The sequence below is a fragment of the Cricetulus griseus genome, chromosome 2, assembly GCF_003668045.3.
Source record: "Cricetulus griseus strain 17A/GY chromosome 2, alternate assembly CriGri-PICRH-1.0, whole genome shotgun sequence".
NCBI lineage: Eukaryota > Metazoa > Chordata > Mammalia > Rodentia > Cricetidae > Cricetulus > Cricetulus griseus.
Window position 1 is genome coordinate 162,567,857 of NC_048595.1, and position 16,574 is coordinate 162,584,430.

Here is a 16,574-nt window from a genome sequence, read left to right on the forward strand (position 1 = left end):
ATGATGAAAGCAGGGTCAGTATATTTATATCTACAAATGCTTACATTTAAAAATTCACTACAGGCACAGCAAAAGAAAAGATTGGCAGAGAGAAGTGACAGCCCATAGATTGGAAGAAAACCTTTGTTACTAATACATCTGCCAGAGGATTAATATCCATCGTATATAAAGAACTGCATAAACCCCAGTAAATTCCAAAAGAGTAGCAATCTAGTCAATACATGGAGTAATAAAAGAAGCATTTCTTAAAAGATGTGGCCCAGAAATAAGGGAGATATGTTCAGCATTCTTAGCCATCCGGGAAATGACATCGAAACTACATTGAGACTCCATACTACTCTGGCCCCAATGACTGTTACAAAGAAAACAAATATCTACAAAAGCTGGTGAGAGGCTGGGGAAAGGTGACTGTTTATACACTGCTGGTGGGATGTAAACTGTCCAGCCACTGTGAAAGCTAATACAGGATTTCTCAAAAAACTAAAAATAGAATTATCATATGACCCAGGCATTGCTCCTCCTGGGTGCAAATGTCAATCAAGGATTCCAAGGACTCCACACCCATGCTCACTGCAGCACTGTGTACAGGGGCCACACCCATGCTCACTGCAGCACTGTGTACAGGGCCACACCCATGCTCACTGCAGTACTGTGTACAGGGCCACACCCATGCTCACTGCAGCACTGTGCACAGAAACCACACCCATGCTCACTGCAGCACTGTGCACAGGGGCCACACCCATGCTCACTGCAGCACTGTGCACAGGGCCACACCCATGCTCACTGCAGTACCGTGTACAGGGCCACACCCATGCTCACTGCAGCACTGTACACAGGAGCCACACCCATGCTCACTGCAGCACTGTACACAGGGGCCACACCCATGCTCACTGCAGCACTGTGTACAGGGCCACACCCATGCTCACTGCAGCACTGTGCACAGGAGCCACACCCATGCTCACTGCAGCACTGTGTACAGGGCCACACCCATGCTCACTGCAGCACTGTGCACAGGAGCCACATCCATGCTCACTGCAGCACTGTGTACAGGGCTACACCCATGCTCACTGCAGCACTGTGTACAGGGCCACACCCATGCTCACTGCAAAACTGTGCACAGGGCCACACCCATGCTCACTGCAGCACTGTGCACAGGGCCACACCCATGCTCACTGCAGCACTGTGCACAGGAGCCACACCCATGCTCACTGCAGCACTGTGCACAGGAGCCACACCCATGCTCACTGCAGCATTGTGCACAGGGCCACATCCATGCTCACTGCAGCACTGTGCACAGGATCAATGTTATAAAACTAGCCTTGGTGCCTGTCGACACACGATAGTTTTATTGAGCCATGAAGAAAAGTGAAACGATGTCATTTTTTGGAAACTAGATACAACTAGAAATCATCATATTAGGAAAATAAGCCACACTCCAAACTACTAAAAATCACATTTCTCTTCCTTTAGAGATGCTAGGTTTTAATAAAATAGATACCTAAACAGTTATGTGTGTATGTGATGTGTAAGGGAGATGGGGGAGGCAGGAGACCGACAGAAAGGGGTACAGGGAGAAGTGGAAGAGAGTAGATGTGGTAAAAAAAAAAAAAAAAAAAAAAACCATGGTATACTTGAAAGAAATCGACCTTACAAAACCCAATACTATGTGCTGTGAATAGATGCAAATGAAGAATTAAAGACATTTTTACATCTGTTCATTTATTTTGTATCTGCGAGTTTGAATGTGGGAAAGTGCCTGCCATGCATTGCTGTGAAGGTCAGAGGACAATGTGTAAGAGTAAGCGCTCTCTTTCTACCAGGGATAAAATTAAGGTTAGCAGACTTGGCGACAAGCACTTTTACCTGCTGAGCTACCTCTTAGGCCCTTGATGCCAATAGAAACATTTAATTGGAAAGAAAGGAAAAAAGAAATTTTGAAGGGAAAAAAATGAAGGTACCTCACAGAAAATTTTTGTTCTGTTTTGAGATCTCTCCTCCACAGATTTGTCACTTGATGTATTTGGATTTTTTTTTATATATACCAGAATATCTTCAAAGATGTGCACATTCATTGTTCAGTTTAAAATTCTTTAAAAATGTGGGTTTTTTTGTATAGATTCAGCAATATTCTTGATTGGATGTAAATGCACAAATTGTATGGTCACATCATGGGTTTCCAAGTGTGGTCTCTCCCTTCCTTTCTGTTTAGCTACATCTCCTTTCTCTCTGGTTCCTACTGCAGCACCCCACTCTTACCTTAGATAACCCATGTAACAGCCGAGGTTGCAGCCTGCCAAACTTCCTCCCTTCCACCCCTCTGACAGACCCACGTACACACAGACATATGGGGACGGCAGTGTTCTCTTTTCTGTGTGGCATCGAACAAAATGCGTTTTCCTGCATCTTGGTTTCCTCGCTTGATAATACTTCCTGGGAGGTGTTCCAAGTCATCTGGTACACATTTAGATCATTATTTTAAATGGCTAAAAAAAATTCCCCAGTACAGATAAAAGGGCATGTTTCCAAACAGAACTAGAAACACCGCCCAAGATATGGGGCTCAAAGCCAGTGGGGTCAAGGCGCTGGCTGGATGTGGGGGAGGGGCTGTAAGACTAAAGGTGAGCAAAAAAAGAAATGAACTGGCTTAAAACTGGGGTGTACATAGTCACCCCTCTGTGGACACTGTTTCCACAGGGATCAGAAAAGTATCAAGAGTGTGAAGTCCTCAAAGTGCCCCTGATGGCTGTCTCTGAGGGGTAGGACCTAGGGAAATGTTCGTCTTTTACCCACTCTTTGGTCTTACTTGAATTTTACAGTGATTATCTATTGAATAAACAATTCAGATTAAACAATGTATGATTTTGGTCTTTAACAAATAGATAAAAGCCTCCTGTGTGTCCTTCCACTGGAACCTTGAGGGTATTAATGATGAACAAGAATGCCAAGGTTCTGGGAATGCAGCTCAGTGATAATTGTAGCCTGTGCATGGCTCTAGGTTCTATCCCCAGTATAAAAAGCACACTGTACATATACATACATACATACATACATACATACATACATACATGCAGAGAGATATATTAAATAAGGTTACCCTATACAGTGGGATAATGAAAAGTGTTGGTCAGTGAGGACCCTTAACCCATAAACAATAGAAGTTATTGGCATTGTTTTTCTTCGTTCACTGAAACAAGATGCTAAGATCCTATTTCTGAAGACACTACTTACTTGAGTCACAGGAGATGGAGATACCTGGCTGTCGCTTCTATGTGGGCAGTGACCCCCTTTCCAGGGAAAGGAGGGGCTTCACTCTGTGGAATGAGCAGGGACAGTTCCAGGAAGCAACACAGTGGGAGAAAGACCAGCAGTGACTCTGGGTGAGATGGCTACAAGCAGTCAGTGGCATGCTAGCCTTGTGGGCCAAGTATACCTCTGTCTTATCCCATCAAGTAGGCCTTGGCCTTCACTCTGCCCACTAGGCTTCCTTGGCTTCTTCTCAGCCTCTCCTAGACCTTTCAATGCCTTAGAGCAGTGGTTCTCAGCCTTCCTGATGCTGTGACCCTTTAATACAGTTCCTCATGTTGTGGTGACCCCCAACCATAAAATGATTTTTGTTGCTACTTCATAACTGTAACTTTTCTACTGTTATGAATCATAACGTAAATATCAGTGTTTCCCAATGGTGTTAGGTGACCCCTGTGAAAGGATAGTTCCACTCCCAAAAGGATCAAGACCCACAGGTTAAGAACCATTGCCTTAGGGCCTTTCCTGGCTTACTGTAATAGTACCAAGTCGTTTTAGCTTTACCAATTGACAGATGTGACTGTATTGCCTAGGTAACCAAGGCTCTTACTCTCTCAGAAATGGTCAAGTCTCCAGACCCTGATGGCAGAAATGCAAAGCCATAGGCGCCTGGAAAGCAGGTGTGCTATTGAATTGCCTGGGTGACCTGTTCTTGCCATAAAAGACACCCTCATAGAGGCCTCCTGAGCCACTGGCATCGGGGCCTCATTTCTGTGTCATTATAGAAGGGGAGGAGGGAGGGAGGGAGGAAGAAAAAGCTCTTATATCTACTTCTATGTGCCTTCCTTAGCATTCTTGTAAGGAAATCTCCCTGGATTGAAAGGCCGGAGACACCCAAGGTATCTAATCTAGTCTCTTGTCTCTGGTGGTAGATACATATAGTTCAGATACCTCTAGCACAGGGGTTTTCAACCTGTGGGTCTCAACCCTTTTGGGGGTCAAATGACAATTTCAAAAGGTTCACCTAAGACCATCAGAAAACACAGGTATTTACATGATAACAAATAGCAAAATTACAGTTATGAAACAGCAACAAAAATAATTTTATAGTTGGGGGTCACCACACCATGAAGAACTGCACTGAAGGGTCACAGCATTAGGAAGGTTGAGAACCACTGCTTTAGCACTGCTTCCTGTCCGGTTGTCTTGTAAGTTTACATTCATGAACGGGGTAACCTTGGTCTTGAAGAACACACCTTCCCACACAGTGCCCTCTTGCCTATGTGTGGTTGAAGTTCCCACTGTACCCCAGGCTCAGCTCTGTACATACACATTTCCATACTCCATCTCAGTGATGGTGATTGTCTTGACATGCCAGACTAGCTCTCTCTTGGGGATGAACCGGTCTTCCCTGGCCAGGTGGCCCACACAGAGGGAGGCAATGTCTCCCAAGAAGATGCTGTCAAACTCGAATGTGTCTGTGGTCCCCCTGCAGAAAACCAAGATACGGTCAATGAGCTTCCCATGCCTAGTGATGCAGGCAAACACTTAGTGAAAAGCTTACTGTATTCCAGGATGGTACGGAAGGATCAAGTAATGCAACATCCAGCCTGGCATTCCTTGAGGGATTCAGACTAGGTGTGTTTTGTTTTGTTTGAGATAGGGTTTCTCTGGGTAACAGTTCTGGCTGTCCTGGAACTCACTCTGTACACCAGACTGACCTCAAACTCACAGAGAGATCCCGACTGCCTCTGCCTTCGTAGTGCTGGGATTAAAGGCATTTGTCACCATTGCCCGGCAAGGTTAGTTTTTAATCAAGACAATAACAATGAAAAAAAAAAAAAACAAACAAACCATGCCAGATAACTGGTTCCAGCATGTAAATGTCAGTCACTAAGCAGGCTGGAACTTAGAGGAGACTGAGGAGCAGGATGTGGAGCTGCAGAGGGAGGAAAAGAAGTAGGAACCCTGTACTAAGGACCTATCTTTGAAAAATCTTACGAGAGTAGTGGGGTACTGGGGGAATCTACTTGGACAGAATTTGAACCCATGAGGACATGGTAATGAGAAGGCAGGGTGTAGGCAGTCTGTTGGTGCCAGTCTGAAGAGCACAGACTCTGTCCTCATGGAAAGGGAATTTGAATAAAAGGTTGAGGTAAACAGAATGGGCTATCCTGCCAAGTTTGCATGTTGAAACCTAATCCTGGGTGATGGAATTTGGTGCTGGGCCCATGGAAGGTGATGAAGTGGTGAGACTGGGGATTTTGTGAATGGAATCTTATGAAACAAGCTCCAGGGTGCTCCTGCACCCCTTCTGTTGCACGAGGACACAGTGAAAGGACCCGCATCTGTGAACCAGGAGACAAGACTCGCCAGATACCAAATCTACTGTCAGCCTCGAGAATACCGGACAGAGATTTCAGTTGTTTGTATGCCACCCTGTTTCCTGCGGCAGCGCAGATGGGCTACGATAAGGGAGGTTGAGCAGTGGAGGAACAGAGATGAAGTGAGCACAGCCACTGAGGCCTCCCGGGAGAAGCACAGGGAGAGCTCTGGGTTGGGATGTGGGATAGTACTTTCAAGGGAATTACAGGTCCGGCACACAGTAGGATCTTTCTGGTTAGGTCCATTTGTAGATCACTCAGTGAGGGAGATTATTGGGGTTCCTGGGTTACCCTCCTCACCCCCATTCCATCAATCACCCTTCTTCTTACTTCCGAAAGGCCCGCTGTCTGGAAGAATTTTCCACAAGGAACTCCTTGGATCTGTTCTTCCTGCCCTCCAAGATGAGCCAGACATTCTCCCTGGTTTCGCCCCCGTTGCCAGTTTCTATGACAATCTCGTAGGCTGCAGGGAGGAGGTGGGAGAGGGTCAGCAGCAGAAAGCAGCCGCCTGCCAACAGCAGTCTCTCCCCTTTCAGGGACTTTTCTTTGGCCTTAGGCCACCATTCTGGGTGTAGGAGGCAGGTTAGCCTTGCTGACACCAAGGCACTGTAATCCGAACCAGTGACTCGGAGCCTGCAGTGGGCAACCTCTTTGCTGGCAGGAGTGGGAATGTGGCAGCCATAGGGAAGGAGGCAGGAGGTTGGGGTGAGTTCTCAAGAGATGCTGGGGTCTGATTCTCACAGCATCTGAGCCATTAAACTAAAATACAACAGAAACCACATCCCCAGAAGACGAGGGGAAAGAGGCGGAGCAGGCCTGGCTACAGGAAGCACAATTCGAAGAAGGGCCCCAGAGAGCTCACAGCCCTCCCTGCCCCATTTCCCTCAGCCTCACAGTAGTCCCTGCCTTGCTGTCCCCAGGGTGCCTGTACTAGTACCTCTCCACCAAGCTTCCATAAGGGATGCCATGTGTTGGAAGTAGCAGATGGGTGATTAGAATTCACTTTCTAGCCCCAGGCATCTAGCTCAACACTGACCATCCATAAGACAGATGAAATAGCACAGTAGCAAAAGGCCGGGGTACCACTGGATTAGGAGAAGAGCTGTTTTCACATCTTCTACCTCAGCTCCTAGTACTTGCTCCCTTTCCGTCTCCAGGATCTGACCGGCTAGCTCCTGCATAGAGCTCTGCCAAGCTCCCTCTCTCTGAACCTGTCCACTCACTCCTCAACTCCTTCCTCTTATTTACGTATCACCTTCTTAGGGAGGCCTATGCCAGTGCCCTAATTAAAGGGGTAGCCTGGTCCACAACACTTTCGGTCTGCCTTGCCTCACTGTTATTTCCCTTTGCTCTCAGCATCTTTAAACATTCTACATCAGCTGGGCATTGGTGGCGCACGCCTTTAATCCCAGCACTCGGGAGACAGAGGCAGGTGTATCTCTGTGAGTTTGAGGCCAGTCTGGTTTACAGCGCGAGTGCCAGGATAGGCTCCAAAGCAATACAGAGAAACCCTGTCTTGAAAAACCAAAAAAAAAAAAAAAAATCTACATCATTTCATGTATTCATTATTGCTTATGACTTTATGTTCATGGTGTTTTGTCTGCATGTATGTCTATGCACAATGTGTGTGTAGTGCCCGAGGATGCTAGAAAAGGGTGCTGGATCCTGTAGTATGGTTGTGAGCCACCAACTGGGTGCTGGAAACCGACCTTGCCTTCTACAAAGTGCAGCAAGTGCTTTTAACCGCTGAGCCATCTCTTCAAGGCCCCTCCTCCCCACCCCCACCATGTCAGGAAATATTTACTGAAGGAATGAATAAATAGCTGTTTGACCAATCACAGGAGCCTCCTGAGGAAGGGAACCCCGGAGCATTGCCTTGGAAGACAGCTGTGATACAAGGAGGGGAGGAGAAGATGGAGGCGTGTCCCCAGGCAGAGGGAAGAATGTGAGTGAAGGCATGGCATGTGATCCAGCCCAGAGATGGAGCCAGCATGCAGGAGTACACATCAAATTCTTGCCTAAGATGGCCCTTATGCACACAGAATAAATAAACAGATGCACATGACAGCCATGGAAAAAGGACAGGGGAGGACAGTGTGCTTCTGGTTGGCATCCAAAATTTTACTGCCTGCCATTGTCAGGACTCTTGCCCATCAGGGAGCTCCCTGCTACAAGCTGGGATAGTCTGAGCCTTTCTCCCCAGGGACTTGATCTTTCCTCCGTCTCTGAGCTACCCAGCAGTAAGAATTCAGGCTGGTGCTGCCAGCAGCCATCTTCCTGGGCTCATGGAAACTTACACTAAATAAGTTAACATCCTGGGGGAAATCAAGCTGAGAAGAGAACGAATCACACTGACACAAGTATCACCTCTGGGGACAGCAAAGTTGGAGCTAGAGCCACCTCAGGTTTCCAAATTCTGGGAGCAAATACATTTCCTGAATCCAACAAAGACATGGTTTTCAGGCCTGTGCTGTGAAGAGTCCTAACCTCTCCCAGAAGCTTCTGTTGGGACCATAAGAGGACGAGGCTTCAAAAACACACGTGAGGGTGGATTCTACCACCTGGCAGAGCAATGAGCCTTCTATCCCTAGGGACTGACCAGAAGAGGAAATGTACCAGGGCTGGAAACAGTGCAAATAAACTGACAAAGCAGACCTAAAGGGTATTAAGAGTAGCAGATAGAATGCCTGCAAGATGGCTGGAGCAGCTTCTGGGGATATTTCAGAGACTTGGAGATGAACCCTGGAAACTGGATGGTGGCTGATATGGGCAACTGATAGCTCAGCAGGGCCAGCCAAGTCCAATAGGGAGAAAGCATCCTGGAGCCATGCAGTGGGCCTTGTATAACCTTTCTGAAGTTTTGTTTTCTTCAATTTTTGACATGGAGGTGTAAATTGCACCCTGTCTTTTCCTTGGGGGTAGATGTAGGGTTTCCAGGGCTCAATGGGAATGTGGCATAGAATGCCTTCATACAGATGAGGCTTTGTTCAAGACCAAGGGGCTGATTATACTCATAGACCGAGTGCCCCAAATGACCCAGGGTCACCAGCAGAACTCCAGGAGGGCATGGGAATGTCCTCTAAAGTCAGAGTAGGACTTCTCAGTGTGTATTTGTCTCAACATTAAATAACGGCAGCTGAGAGTTGGGATCAAGTTCAGAGCATGACACTTACAGGACCAGCTGCCACCTGGGAACAAAGGTGTGGCTACCTGTCTGCCCCCACCACAGGTGGTTCCATGCTACTCCCTGAACAATCATGCTATTGACAGGTGGGTCCAGGCCCTCTCCTGACTCCCTGCTTATATTCTCCTATTTTCCACACCTACAGAACTCACTCCACCCCCAACAGCCCGAATCCCAAATGTAATGGCAGCTATTTGGCTATTTGGAAATCTGAGAGGGAGACTTGGCAACGGAGACGGGCTTTACGGAGTGTTCCTCTTCTAAACACCAATGGTCTGAGCAATCTCCATTGCTCATCTTGGCTTTGTGTGAGGAGCTTAAGCTTCCCCCCTCTGAGTGCATCACAAGACTCTGTGTAAAGAGAGCACTGCTTCTATTCACCAATGATTCATTCACTGAGCCCCAAGGTCCACAATACTCCAGAGGGTGGACAAACATGAATGACACTACCCTGATTCTGTGTTGGTTACAAAGCAAGGAGTAATCATTCACATCATCCAAAGTAAAACTGGGTACCCACCAATTCCTTAGTAATAATAGAATAACAATAGCAAAAGCAGAGAACACATCCTTTAATCAGGCCATGAGTTCTCTATCCCATAGAAAACTCAGCAAAGGATGCTCTGTTTCCATCTGAGTGAGTGTTCAATGTTCACACCATGTTCACACCTCTCAAGACAGCTAAACTCACCATGGGGCAGTTTGGATGACCTGGCAGAGATGGTAGGTAGTTTTTAAGTCAAGATGCTCACTTCTCTCTCACAGTGTATAGTGTTCATGTAAAGAGCTGCCCAGTCAGGGCACAGTTACCAGGTGCCCTTGCATCTGGTAGAGCTATGAGAGAAGTTCTTCTAAACAAAACACAGGTTAACATGCTCAACGGCAGGGGAGGGGAGCCTTCTAGTTTCCTTTTTGTTTGAAGTGTGGAAGCCACATCTTAGAAATGGTGGAGACACAGATGGAAAGAGCTTAAGTCCCAACAGCACACTATGGAAGATAGCTACCTTACTCCCATGCTGACTATCCATTGCAGAGGTGAGAAAGAAACTGTGTGGTTCTAAAATGCTGAGATGTGGGGGCTGCTTTAATAACTGGTTGAAAAAAATCCCTTCTTCAGTTGGGTTCTGCCTTTGGTGAGTTTTCCTCTAACCACCGGGCCCAGATGCTGGCCTGGGTACTACAGAAATGTCTTCTAAAGTCTAGATGGCCATTCACCTCAGGAACTGGTCACTCATTCATTTTCTGCATTGTCCATGACAGGGAGTGGCTGGTGGGGACCCTTGCTCTCCCTGACTTCTGTTGCTAGAAACTCTAGGTTGGTAGTCATTGTCACATGCATCAGTTGGAACAATCCGTGACATAAAAACAGCCTGAGAGAGTGTCACAGATGCCCTGCCAGGCCCTTATGTCAGGGATAGCCTGTCCCCAGTGGGTTTTCCTTCATTACTACCTGTGATTCAGGGTCATGAGTGTCTTAGCAGTTCTAAGAATCCACTCTGAGGGGCTTTACTTAGGAATTTCCCCTGCAGCCACACGGAGCCATCTCATTCCCACCCCATTCCCTACCCACTTGAGCCAGTCCTTCCTCAACTAGGAAAGTCAGCCCTGATGACACAGTGGGCTGGGCCCACACAGTCCCACTACGTACTGGTCTCTTCCAGCTCCTCACGGATCTCATTGTTGGCACACGCAAAGTCACGGACGGTTTGCCTGTCACCCTCACTCTTGGACAGCCAGCAGTCACACTGGAAGCGGAAAGTCTCATCACGTGAGTTGTCCTTCACATCAATGTAGTTCAGGTGCCAGCCAGGAAATATTCCTGTGGAAGAGAGGACTGGGAGTGGAAAGCGCCCCTCTCTCTGTCAAGACCTTCCTTCTTCCATCACACATCCATAGCTATGTGACCCTAGACAAGTTCCTTGTCCTCTCTGTGGTCAGGTATCTTTGTTGATGAAGTGACCAGTTGGGGTAGATGGCTTTAAGGACTCCTCCAATCTGAGGAACACAGGAGTCTTTGCAAAATGCTTGGAGGATTTATGCATGAGATTTCAGTTGTGGGCTCCAAGAAACTGCAATACCTTCCTCCTGCAAACTTCTTCCATTGAGAATCTATCCAACATGGACCTTTCACCAAGGAAAAGGCTTGCTGCTTCCATCTGATTCATGAAAATTTTCTAGACTTTTTGGGAGCCCCTTAGCTGGAGGATGGCTTCTGTTGATTCATGACCTGTGTTCACCAAGCTCCTGTCAATCAACCTTGACCCTTCTGCATCAGTTCAGGTTTTATCTCCACCAGGAACTCTTCCCTAATGTCCCCCATCACTCCAGAGGCCGTATCAAGAGTCCTCCCCGTGCTCTGTAGTACCCTGCATCTGTCTTTGGTACACTCGTTCAGATTCGTGTTGCCCTTACTTACATGTGTCTCTTCCCTGTGACCACGGATTCGTGAATGCAGACTGAATCTTGACAGGGTTTTAAGTGTTCAGCCTATAACTGACAGATCACTAGTTGCTCAATGAATCCTGAATGAATAAATATGGTTTGCATTGGGGGTTCTTGGCTGAACTGTTCAGCTGTCATTGAAGGGCCCAAACGCTGCCATTTCCTGGGATGTGTTCCTGAATTTGACACATCTTGGGCTAATCATGAGCACAGAAGTGTCCCCACCACAGCAGAGCTGGCAGTGTGGGCCACTGTGGATTTGCTTTGACAGCTGTGTGTGATTTACACTGTTTGCATCACTCTAACTTAAACTTATGGAGCGCGTGGAGACTCCCACAGAGAAAGCAACCCCAGTGCTCTGGCAGGCTGTATGATAATGTTTGCTACCATAACAGACCCACAAGGCAGTTGGGTTTACACCCACATCCCTGTCTCTCAGGCCACCTAGGGCTCTGGAGGCAGTTCTAGTGTCACAAAAGCCTTTCTCTCAGATCAGACATTGTCCAAAGCAACACCTCTAGAGATCCTGCCTCTTCTCCCGAGAGTATATAAAAGTATTATAGATTTCAGGGTATGGATGCTAAGTTCATGAGTGGGATACATATGCTGGCATTATTCCAACTTTCAAAAGCTAGTGTTTGAGGATCTCATACATAAATATATAGTTCTGACCAAATCTACCCCCACCACCTCTATTGCAATTACTCTCATATTCCTTTTCTATATTCCTCACCACATTTCCTTCTGAACTTCATGTATTCTTATAGAAACCCATTGAGCATGCTTAGTGTTGCCACTATGCAAACAGGTGTTGGGCAATGCACTGGGACATGGGTAGCTTGATCAGTGGCTGAATCTGAAGAAAGCTGTCTCTCTCCCCCCTAGCATCCACCAATGGCTAATAGCTCTGGAGCTGGGACTTTGTAAGCCCCTCCCCATCCATGCTGGGATTTGGGTTGTCCTGCTCTTATGCAGGTCCTATGCATAAAGCCATGGCATCTGTGAATTCATTTGTGCAACACATAGTCATGTTCATAAGATACTGTTTCACAGAAGTCTTCTACTACCTCTGGCTCTTACAACCTTCCCTCTCCATATTTTGTGACAATCCCTGAACCTTGGAAGTTAGGGTGTGTGGCATAGATGTCACTCTAAAGGTTGAGGACTCGATGTATTCTCAGCACCTTGACTGGTTATTAGTCTCTGTATTAATCATTGTGTATTGTAAAAAGATACTTCTCTGGTGAAGACTGAGCAATGTGTCCACTAAGCTGAATTCTCCCCTAGGACCTATAGTCCACCCAGCCATGGGCTCTTGTCCCAGTTCACAGTGTCAGATATCAGTTCTGTCTCGTGAAATAGGTTTAAAGTCTAGTCATAAAGCAGTTGGTTAGCCTCAAAACACTTGCACCACTATTGTAGCAATGGGCATATCATGCTTGGCTAGTCATTACTGTATCTCTCAGTGTTCGTAGCTGGGTAAGACTGCTGTTGACTCTTCTCTCCCAACATAACTCCCCTGGTACTATGAAAACTAGTCATCAGGGAAGAAGGCTCCAGGTTAGTACCATCTTGATTTCTCTAGGCCTTATATGATTCAAGTATATGATGTCTTCAAAGTAAGATCTTAGCATCAACTTAGCAATGGCAATAGTCTGTATCGTTTTGTGGGTTTATGGAATCCCCACTGACCCATAGCTTGAGTGGAAGTAACCCACACTTGGCACTAGGCTTTGTGCTTCATAGCTTATGACATCTGGAGAGGTATTACTCCCCTGTACAAGGTAACTACGTTTAGACTCCTTTTTATAAGTTGGGTATCTATTTTAGGAAGCTCCTACAGCTGTAAGCTTCCATATGGCTTTTTCAAAGGTCTTTGGTGTTGTTTATCTCTCACTGTATTTCTTGGTTTTTTGTGAAAACAAATCATTACTGAAGAAGGGAACATGAGAGTTAACAGAAGAGAGTGTAAAACACTGTTGCATTATACAGCAGTGAGGTGGGTTAGTTTATTCATGAACTTTCCTTTTACTTGATAAATCTTTCTTGGTTTTCCACAAATTAGGGCCAGTCCCATCTGTAAATTCACAGATTGGCAGCATATCAGAGATGGTTCCTGGTAGTACCATGAAGCTGATCACAGAGCTTAGGGAGACTCCATGAAAGCAGCATGGAAATGATGAAATAAGATGGTCAGATGGCCTTTCAAGGCTTCTCAGTCGAACACAGAAAGAAGGCACAGGCAGAGAAGGGAAGACACATAAATGGTTGTGTTAAAAGTGATCCAAATGGAAGAGAAGCTGGGCTTTCCCTCAGCCTACACTCTGCCATGAGTAGTGTGTGTGTAGGTCATCTCACCCTACCCAATTCCCTTTGGCAGTTACAATTCAACAATGCAACTCTTTCCACTAAACAACAGACTAACCCCAACTCCCTTCACATAAAAGATTTTCTTGCCCTGCTTTAGAAATGTTGAGTGTGATGGACAGAGTCTAACTTAACAGTTTGTGCTACAAAATTTTTATCCAACATGCAAGTGGAAACATGCAGCTTATATATTTTTGTTGTTGTTGTTGCAGTCTGATGTCACCCAGATTTGCTGCTGAAGACAACAGGACAGACTCATAGGTACAGCATGTCCAACACTAGCTGCCTAGTAAGCCAATGGGAGATCACCTGAAACTAGTTGTTAAAGAACTCATTTCTTGCCAAGTCCCTCTTGATGTCCCCGTGCTTTCACACACAGAAAGTAAAGGCTCCCACAAGTCACCACAGTTGAATACAGATGTGTGCCTCATATTTGTCAGAGATGCACAGATCACAAAATGCTTACCTTGTCTTTGCTGCTCAATAGCTGCTGGATTCCCCAACTTTTTCTCATGTGCATGGTGCTCTTAGCAACACCCCACATACCATAACGGTCTTTTAAAGTCACGGATCAGATTTTGCCACTTCACCACGTAAACCTTCCAGTAGCTTCTCACTACTGACTACTCATGGCTGCTCACTGAGAACATATAGAGAGACACACTGGATCCCTTTCCACTTCTCTACTCTGACTCCCAACTACTCACAGCCTCACTGACTACGCCACATATATTGCACTTCTGATACTTGATCAATGGAACCTTGTTTATCCACTGTCTGAAGTGATGATCTCCAGGCTCTAGATGCCAATACTGTCTCATTGCTGAGGACTCTGAGAAAGTGCTCTGTTGGCAGGATTTCCTCATGCTTCAATACTCACTCTCTGTCTCCATATACTCACCCCTGGAGAATCTGAAATCACTGCTTTCACATCATTCTGTATTGTATTGCTTGTCTCTGTTAATGAGGTTACAAGCCCCTGAGATCAAAAGGCTTGCCTAATCTAAGTATATTACCTAATAAAGCTTATTGCCCTTGAGTCCACAAGAAGCCTGGATATAAGAGAACAGGAAGATAACAGTGGTGGTAGTTCTAGGAGAGGAATTTACAGCCTTGCCTAGGAGGAATGGTCTGTCCTAGTACTATTGATTATTATATCCCAAATGCCCTCAAATTCACTTTGAGTAAAAAGGTCTAACAACTCTGAACTACTATGGGATCCCAGCCTCCCAGATAGGAGGTGACAGGCTGAATGTGCGTGAGGCTGGTTAACAGTTTGGGCTTCTATACACCACTTACTGCTCATGAGTCAATTGGCTTTCTGCATCCGGTGGGATGCAGGGCTCCGTGATTCCTTTAGTCTGTTTCAATCAACCCCAAGCTATTCCCCTATGCTCCGCACCTGTCTGTTCTCTGCACAACATGGCTCTAACTGCCTCTGAGCCTCTCTGCTGTCCCCATGCTCACACTGTGCCTTGTACACTGTATTAGTTACTTCCATCATCACCATGACCTAAGTGCCCGATTGGAAGCATTCATTTGGGCTCACTGTTTCAGAGGATAAGGTCATCTCAGCTGGGAAGACATGGTGGAGTTTATACAGCAAGAAAGTACAGTAAAGACTCTTACATGATGGCAGACTCAGAAAAAATGACAGCAGTCCCTTTTTCCTCCAGCCAGGTCTGGCTTCCTAAAGGCTCTGCAGCCTTCAAATTGGTGCTGCTAACGGGAGATTGTTTTACAGAGGTCACTTCCAATTCAAACCATGGCATGTTTGTTCTCTTGGCCATGGGCACTGATACCCGGAGAAATCTTTGCTTCTAGTGTTGTAACTATGCTTTAACCCGTTTGAGATTATTTTTATATTCATGCCTGACTTCTCTAACTTCAAGGGTTGGGAACCATGTCATATGACCTCTTAATCATATTACTTAGTATTCCAGGATCATAGAAGTGATAAATTATTTTCACTTTCAAAAAGCCAACTGTCAGTATTTTTATCCAGTGCAAACCATTGAGATTCTTCTCAGGTAGAAAGATTCACCCCACCAAGCAACACCTTCCCTAAAAATAACTCGAAAGAAGCAAAAAGCCCATCTGGGTGACTCACATTTCCTCAGCAAGATCACGGATGGTTTGAAGTGAGCTATGGAGCCATCAGAGAGCCCTGGGTATGGAAGAATACAAGATTCTAGCTATTACCCTTCTAAAAACTCCCATAAGAGTCTCATCTCAGAAACTGCCACAGGCAAGCCCCTGGGATTTGGCAGATCTGAGCTCAGGTCCCAGTGTATCTGCCTAAGTGAGCACACCATAGCATCCCTATGGTGATTTCTGAGATCCTTCCAATTTCTATGGACCAATAATATTCAAAAATGTCATTCATTTTGTGGTTAAAAATTCCTTACTAAGCAGAGTTTTTATTTAACTACAGGAAGCAAGAAGAGCAAGATGAATTAGAAAATAAACACTTTATTACCATTTGTTCAGTACTGTAAAAGCTTTCTGGGTAATTAGAATTAAGTAGAAGAATTAATCATTTATCTTGATTTTCTTCATCAAACTGCATTACATGGCAATCAAATAGCCTAGGGATAAATTTTTAAAAAGAAAACCCCTATCTAGTATGTGGAAAAGAAAGTGACAGAATTATAACATCACATTTGTAATTCTAATTGATCATCACCAGATGAAACCATTAGATAGAGAGTTACAAAGGAAATTTACAAGGGAGCAACAAGGCTCCCAAGTACTGAATCCCTCATACTACCATATCAATATGCAGCATTTCTTCAATATTCAGTACACTCTCCTGTGTACCCCACATACATTTATAAGTAAGCTTCCCTATAACATACACTGGGGAAATGCATTAAATAGTAGAAATTGAATAATGCAAGCAAATCATTGTTAAGAGTGATGATGGTGGTGTGGTTTTACAGAAAAAATGTCCA

The 16,574-nt window shown here is 45.6% G+C and overlaps 1 protein-coding gene across 3 annotated transcripts in view; it reads right to left on the bottom strand.

Annotated features, from left to right (window-relative positions):
• Loxhd1 (lipoxygenase homology domains 1) overlaps window positions 1-16,574 on the bottom strand; it is a 144,719-nt gene that overhangs the window by 5,442 nt on the left and 122,703 nt on the right. For all 3 annotated transcript variants that reach the window (XM_027397946.2, XM_027397945.2, XM_035439026.1), the window contains 3 exons: window positions 10,460-10,630; window positions 5,958-6,090; window positions 4,574-4,732 (listed from right to left, as the gene is read on the bottom strand). In XM_027397946.2, coding sequence (XP_027253747.1) covers window positions 4,574-4,732; window positions 5,958-6,090; window positions 10,460-10,630 — 463 coding nt within the window. The remainder of the gene's footprint in view (window positions 1-4,573; window positions 4,733-5,957; window positions 6,091-10,459; window positions 10,631-16,574) is intronic.